This window comes from Ptychodera flava, chromosome 12 (assembly GCF_041260155.1).
Source record: "Ptychodera flava strain L36383 chromosome 12, AS_Pfla_20210202, whole genome shotgun sequence".
NCBI lineage: Eukaryota > Metazoa > Hemichordata > Enteropneusta > Ptychoderidae > Ptychodera > Ptychodera flava.
In genome coordinates this window covers 28103935-28112014 of record NC_091939.1, presented here as the reverse complement: position 1 = coordinate 28112014, position 8080 = coordinate 28103935, and the positions used below count along the sequence as shown (strand labels likewise).

At 36.7% G+C, this 8080-nt stretch overlaps 1 protein-coding gene across 2 annotated transcripts; it reads left to right on the top strand.

The window, feature by feature from the left end:
- Positions 1–932: 932 nt before the first annotated feature.
- LOC139145549 (uncharacterized) lies at positions 933–4459 on the top strand. 2 transcript variants are annotated; one of them, XR_011554947.1, is made up of 3 exons: positions 933–1073; positions 1774–2127; positions 2687–4459. XR_011554947.1 is itself a non-coding variant. In XM_070716778.1 (3 exons), exons 1-3 carry the CDS (start codon positions 1046–1048, stop codon positions 2785–2787), a joined length of 390 nt encoding a protein of 129 aa, XP_070572879.1. In that variant the 5' UTR covers positions 956–1045; the 3' UTR covers positions 2788–2872. The 2 variants fall into 2 exon arrangements, 1 of the variants encoding a protein (XP_070572879.1); XM_070716778.1 differs by having other exon boundaries at positions 956–1073; positions 2780–2872.
- The last annotated feature ends 3621 nt before the right edge of the window (positions 4460–8080 follow it).

Here is an 8080-nt window from a genome sequence, read left to right as displayed (position 1 = left end):
ATGGGATCGCATAACTGTGTTGTGGAGTTATATGTGATCGAATAGTGGGCCTGTATCTCGTAACATAAATACCAACAAAAGACACTTGACTTTAGAGTGCTTTCTAGTGTGGTACGGTTTTTTTTTGTAGAACAGAAGCCATTGTATGCAAATATCATTGTTCAGATGGTAACTCTGACAGACGTCACAAGCAGTAAAGTGTTTTGCTAATATATCTGTGTACGATACTAGTATAAAGTTCACTAGCTTATACTAATTATACACATTATCCAAGAGTGTCAACGAGCTCTGTCATCCAACATTACGTTTACTACTCAGAAAAGTAGACAGGTAAACCTCAATGCTTCATATGAGAGAGATTAAGATGTGCGTCCAAAATTTGAATTTTCGTCATTAAACCTTCCAGTCGATATAATATAAAGGACAGGTCTGCGACCAAATCTGGGCTCTACTTAATCTTTCTAGTAAATGCTTCCAAAATGAAATACCTCCATTTCTATACAGTATGTGTGCCTTACTAGGTGATGTAACAAGTCAGCCAATAGGCAAGAACTTTAGATTAATTAAATGTTCGAGTGCTTGGGCATGTTATTTTTAGATTTCTGAACGACAAGAGCACTCCAATGCGTCCCGTATTCAACGAACTACTTAATATTTGTTCGTTTATGATAATTTTCTACATTTTTCTACCTTTCTCCTGTAAAAATCGACGAGAATGAAAATCATAAAAAGCATGTTTGCATGCGGAAGGTGAACTTACTTCAGTATTGACGCTCTTGTTGGCTGCAGGGCAGTGGAGGAATGAGAAAAAGAGCAGGGTTCGAGACCAAGCACGTTTCAGCCACTAGCAAGTTGGATGATGCAAGCCCTCGTCCAATGGTCGGTAACTATTGCACGTGGTACAAACGGCTGATGCAATCCTAAAATTGAATGAAGTATAACCGTAATGTGAAGAAATATCTTCATAAGAACTTTATTTCTTCACGTAGTAAGATAACTTCAGCTGGAACTCGCTCTCTTAGGTGAAGAGGGTTGTAGTTTGAAAATGGCACCGTTCTTTACTTTTATAGCTCGTAAGTATGCAAACACTTTTCATAAATTTATAGTCGACATAAGTCAATGTATTTAGCAATGTCGTTTCCTTACTAAATCAAACCTTTACTTTGCGAAATTGACGTCTTTAATGCTCAAAGACCATTATCAGCATCCAATATTGCGGACAAGTTTCAAACATGTACCTGAATGGTAAGATTATATCTAGATCGTTCTTTCGAATGAAAGGGACGTTTGTAGTACTTTGTAGACTAGTGCTAATGTCAAATTTCGTTTCGTTAAAGCAAAGTTTATATCATCAAACTGGCTTTAAATGCCATTTAGAAGAGTGAGACTTTAATATTGAATTTCTCGGCAGATTTGAGATCCTAAGTCTGAATGCAGTCAAATGTGGGATTCACTTGGTTGCTTCCTTTTCGCTCTCTACTGCGCATCTGATTTCCAAAGATGGCACGAAACGCGGAAGTCATATAACATAAACCTGGTACAGTTAAGTACTCTGCATCTGATTTTAATGAGATTGCCGAGATCCTGTCATGAACAAAATGTCTTCATATTGACATTCTCGGGAGAGTTAACTTATTATAAATACCAATAAGCCCGGAAAAAAGCACTCAAAAAACCTACAAAATGCTCAAATGTGTCAGCTATACGTATGGCACATTCTAACATATTCTACAATATCATTTATTGCATTTAAATTCTTTCATTGTTTGCCAGTTGCTTTGGGTACATTAGTAGCAGCTGTAGAAACTATCGAATATGATGTAAAAGTCGGAGAAGATGTAACTATAAAGTGCCCGGCCATGATCACGCTCGAAGAACTAAATAAAGAGAAGTCAATGGTTCGATGGGAGAAAGCAGAAGATAAAGCATTCATTGCTCAAAAAGGAGGAAATGAAGTCGAGAAGTACATAGAGAAGACAAAATACTATTTTGCAAGTGACAATCCATTAGAACTGTCGATTGCAAATATCAAAGAATCTGACACAGGAGGCTACGTCTGTATTGTATGCACACCTGTACAAAGGAGAGGAGAGGTTCATCTCCAAATTGAATTACAACGTGACTCCGGTAAGATACCCAATTATAGTTAATTTATTTCGCTCTTTTTATGCACAGATATAGAAATGAAAGAGGAAATGAGTGTTTGCCAGCCACGTTATTTCGTCACATAAGACGAGATACACGGTTGGCGAGTTGATGTAAATTTAAAGCATGCCGGAACAAGGGTGAAGGCTCTTGTAAGGAAGAAGTACCAGACTACTTATTAACGCAGTCTGCCGTTTGTACGAATTATGTCTATATATCAATCTGGGTAAGGGGTGACTTACAATGTCGACGGAACAGTTTTATTACAGTACGTTGATTGACGTTTCATAACAGTCCGTTCACAGCGCATGCACAACTTCTACAACATGCAGATGTACAACATGCCTATACTGCTGCGTGTTCTATATATTTGACATAGTTACAATATCCGTCTCTCCCTCCTCATATTTGTTGCTTCACTTAAGTCTTCATGTTGCAACCACAATTTTGAAACATCATTCAAGGTCGTACTCTTCTGTTCTTTTCTACGGCCTATTTTTGCTTCTCCATTCACCAAAAACTGCTATTCGTTTTACCACAGCTACGGTAACAGTTGTACCGAATTCAAGCCAGATGAATAGGCCGTGGTCATTATTACCGACACTCACTTTGGGATTGCTATTTTACTCAACAGTAAGGTAGAACAGCCGTGAAAAAGGACAAAATACACACAGAGTCATTTACAAAGGATACATTTACGGAGAGTACAGCAGATGACATTGGACTTTACAACACTGTCGAAATTAAGTGATCTGAATCTTTCAAAACAATGTAGCAGACACACGCGAGAAGCGAGGACAAATGGATAGACGCTGTTCACTTACTCAAAACAACTCGCTTTCACAGGAAAAAATCAAAGATGGTGAATATTTTACCTAAGAATCCCTTTACTATTGCACTGTGTATCAATTTTACCGTTTTTGTAAAATGCATATGCTGATACACAGCATTTTAATACCGATTTATGTGACAAAGCATTATTGGAAATTAGCTGCGTGTTACGCTACACAACTCGCATATTTATAGAGTTACTGCATTTGACAACAGAAGACCTTTACCCACTGTTATTTGACAACACAATGCCGTACTACAATAGATGTCATATTGGTCAAGCATTTACTTGGCAACACTCCCGTTCCGCTGATTATGAATGCAACTTATTGTAGACTTTGAATATCTCCTGAATCAGTAATTATTCATCTATTAATAGCTTAGTTTTAGTTGTTTCGTCATCACCACCTTTTCTGATGCAATCACAGGCAATCAACCAAGTTTTACTCAATCAAGTGAAATGTTTACAGACGACTCTGTTATTCTATAACACGATTGGAACTAATTTGGGATAATTTGATGGTGAAGTAAGGTCATTTTAACCTGCAAATGTAAGCTCATCTGCTTTTCTTTTCAAGTTACACACTAGTTTTTACGAATAATTTTTTAAATTTTAACGTTCAGCTATATGGCACCTAATAATTTTGAAAATTTGAAAAATATGAAGATCCAATCATCCCAAATTAGTTCCAATCGTGTTCTATTGTCTTATACTGAAATTGGAAAATAATGATGAACTCGTAGGAATCATTTCGGTAATCGTTACAGATACCATTTCATGTATTTATTGACAAGTTTGTTTGATTGTTTGTTGGTGTACTTTGTAATGCTTCTTTGCTGTGCTTCTGTTTATTTCTCGAGGGTTCTGACGAAGATTATAATCATCAGCTTACCATATCCAAATATAGTATGGAAAAAATAATAATGGTAAATACAGATTCATACAGATCTAATGCGATGTATCCTTACGATGAAAATATGCAACACTACAAACTTGACGTTAAGGAATTTGTGCGAAGCTGAAGAGTGCTTATACATCATTATCTCACAATATTTCACAATAGAAGTGCCTGAAAAAGTCTCTCGGGGTTTGGAAATCAGTGATTATGTTTCGTATATTTCGATTTGACCCTGACAAGTTGTTGTCGACATCATCGGATATTGAACACGAATATTTTGTGAACGTAATTTTGGTTTGTCTTAAAATCAGCTTTTATTGATCAGTGGCTAATTGCTGTATCTCACACTAAAATTGACATGTGGCACAATATTTCACCACATAGCGTAATTTGACCTTGCTTTAACTGCGTACCATCACAGTGATATTGCAATGAGACACTGTTCTTTCTACTCTGTGAGTTAACACTAGTCAATCCAATATAGATTGATGTAATATTTACATATTAAATTTCGTCATGCTTGTCTGACACTTTCTTATATTGAATACATTAAATTAAATAAAGATGAAGGTCGATGATCAAGACATCAAGACAGAAAAAAGTTGTTACTTTGATGACGCACGAGAGAGAGAGAGAGAGAGAGAGAGAGAGAGAGAGAGAGAGAGAGAGAGAGAGATTGTTTTTAATTCTTAAATTATTTCGTGCGTATTTCTTATTTTCTTGTTTAGCCTGATTTAGTATTTGATATTCAATGCATGTGTATCAACTGCCAAAATATATCCCAAGTTATGAGCACATGTTAATTGTTTTTTCATAATGTAAATTCAATCAACACATGCTTGCGCAAAAATATTGCGATTCACCTGTAATTTCTGTCAAATCCCTTTGAGGGGTAATTTCAAAATTATACCAAGTCAGAAGGGGAAATTTGAACATTAACACCTTGTGAGTCTTTAAGGACGGTCATTTGAAAAGAATCTGAGAATCTCTTTGTTTTTTGGATTCTATTGTCCCCCCTCCAGGGGTTTGTGTGTGCAGCTTTACTCAAGCAAAGTGGGGGGGGGGGGGGGTGTCATGAAATTTTTGTCATCTCAAAAGGTGGGGTCATGAATTGTTTGGTGAACATGGGTAGAGGGTTCACTTAATTTGACTGATGCGCAGGAAGAATTTGCCGGCCCGACCCCGGCTATAATAACTGAACGCTCCCTAAACTCTGATATATGGTTGACATTGTGAAACGTAAAGCCAACCACTTCTTATACTCTGACAAGAGATCGCTATGGCCAAATTTGTCGATTTAGAGAGTGTACGAGAAGTGTCACTTACATCATCAACGCTTTCTGAGAAAAGTTATATTCTAATAACAAGGCAAAATGGCTTTTGTTTCACTGTAAGATGTAAAACTGTTCCAGTAATTAAACTCTAATGTGGAGCGCTATTATGCGACCGATGAATTAATGAAATCCTACCTTTATGTCTCATTGTGTACAACACAAGTCTCCTTTGCAAAAGAAAGCTGTCTATGCTATGCTTCTAGATTGTCTTTCCGTCTGCATGTGAAACTATGAAATATGTCCCTCCGATTTTAATAGTAAACAAGTGATGGTATGTAGCTGTTTTAGAATGACGGAGTTTCAGGTAAAAGGTTAAACTTAGATAACAATGGGGCATTGTCAGCCGGCGCCTGCCAGTCCTGATCTCTGACCTTTTGAGCCAAGATAAAAAAAACTTTAATCAATCACGTTGAACTCATGTACATTTGTTTTTTCATGAGGTGAAAATATTGATGAAATTTGAAGTTTAGCACATTTAATGTAACAACCACAAACATTTCGACTTTGAATTCAAGCGACTCGTTTAGCCTCGGGGTTAAGTGCTCAGCTACTGAACACATGATTTTGCAGATCATGGTCAGGGTTCAGGTTAAGTGTGTTCTAAATCTTTGCACTGTGTGTTTTCATCCAAGCCATGTGGTGATTTGGATATCTTAAAGTATTAGTGGTGGCAAAATCCAACGGTATGACCAAATGGACCTGATATTTCAGTAGCTGTTTGAGGCCACCTATGGTATGTGGTTTCATGAAACCATAATATGTTTTTACAGTGTTGCTCGCAAATACCGTGGTCGTAAGTTGTAGCTCCGGAGATCACTAATAAACATCGTCGTAAACCATAGGCCTCTTTACGGTAACAATTGCTCGCGTCATTTTTGCGTAGATAGGTTCTTGGAGCAGAAAAATAAAAACTATATCGCGTGACTGGTAAAAATATTATACAGCTTTACCTACTCTCCTTTTTTCTTAATAAATTTACAAGATTTGGCTGGTGCGTCCTTTTCTTTGTACCTTTTAATTCCCAATAAAAATGTCATTCATGGATTTTACGTCTGGTCGATTTGTAAAATGACAGAACTCCATGGTGTCTGCAAGAAAGGTCAGCTGACGTGAAGCGACTGGTACGACTGCTTATTTGCCAGTTGAACAGAACCGCCCGTGGTAGAACAAAGGAGGGGACGTGTAACCTCCACAAATGTAATAATCTCCACAAATGTAATATCAACCACAATTGTGATAAAATGCACCCATAAATGTAATATCGTCAATATATGTAACAAAAATCAACAATAAATGTAATAAAAACACCAACCACAAATGTAATAAATGGTAACCATAAATGTAATAAAAAAATCACCCATAAATGTAATACTTGTCAACCATAAATGTAATAAATCTATTTTGTCGTTGCAATTGAGGAATTAGCCCTTAAATATTGATCTATGTAATAAGGAAAGCAACTCCACACATTATACATTTCTTAATTGTTTGCGTTTAGTGTGTTTTGCATATTTGAAAGTGTGTTTTACGTTTCCCTGTTTTGTGTACAGAACTGACTAGCCATGGCTAGACACAGCTGTAATCTGAGTGTCAGTGCAGTCTCTACTCCAGAGTGGGGAAGACTGTATAACACTACGATCCTTTAACGCCGTTTTTTCGAAAATTGCCGTACTTTCTTAATCAATCTCCTCAAATTCGTCTTCAGTGGATAAATTGTGTGGAATAATCGATAGATTGTCTGTTTTCCTATGTTGTCCCACTTGAAGTTTGTTCCTTTCCTAGGGATGCCAGGATGTCTAATTTTGTTCTACTGTGTTCAAGGTAGTGTTCGTATTGTTTTTTAATAGATTGAAATATATGTTCTCGTCAACATGTTTTGTGTCGTAAGTTTCTGTTATAAGGTTTTATATTTCTCTGTTATTTGTTCTGAGTCATCTGTCATAAACTTTGTGTGGTATCACTGGTTGACGAGTTATTTTGACGCTTCCTTATTATGTAATTATCAGTGTTTAGAACTGCTGTTCCACTTCCATTATCTAACGGTTTGATCAGTACCTCGCCGTTTTCTGATAGTGTTCTCAAAGTATTCTATTCTGTGTTTCGGAAAGGAAACCTAGTTTCAGGAAAGCATGCAATAACATTACACTAGTCTTAATAAAGTTATTATTTACTCAGGGCATTGATAAACAAATGATCACATACAAGTTCAAGTTTATTATATTTATGGTTGAGTTTTATTACATTTATGGTTAATTTGTTTATTACATTTGTGGTTGCGGGTTGTTACATTAATGGTTGACTATTTTATTACATTTGTGGTTGATTTTATTACAATTGTGGTTGATATTACATTTGTGGAGATTATTACATTTGTGGAGGTTACAGGGACGTGTACGCATATGCGTATGTGTGCTTCTTCACCGAAATTAGAGGTGCTACAGTCACCAAGGTATATAAATAGACGCAGTAGCTGTGTACAGTGCACGTGACTTTGTACAGAAATAACAGTGATTGTGGACTTTAAAAATGCAACCAGCGACAGAATACATGGACACATCGTACATTACTGCGTTACTGTTGGCTTAGTTTGACCCGTAGTTTACTGCAAGGTGAGCTTTCATTGGTTTGCTGTACGTCGTTCACCTTTTAAAGCTCATGAAACTTTATTCAGTCAGTTAAGTAAATGAGCTAAACGCCAAGAAAAGCTGAAAGAATTACATTTTCCATAGATCATTGTTAAGTGTCATTCCATTATATTGCTCCCATAGCTCAGGGAACTCTCTCTCGTTAAAATCCATGGATATCAAGGGTCAATTCCCGGTGGTGACACTCTCAGAGAGCATGAGTTATGGGCATCCACGATCGTTCCAC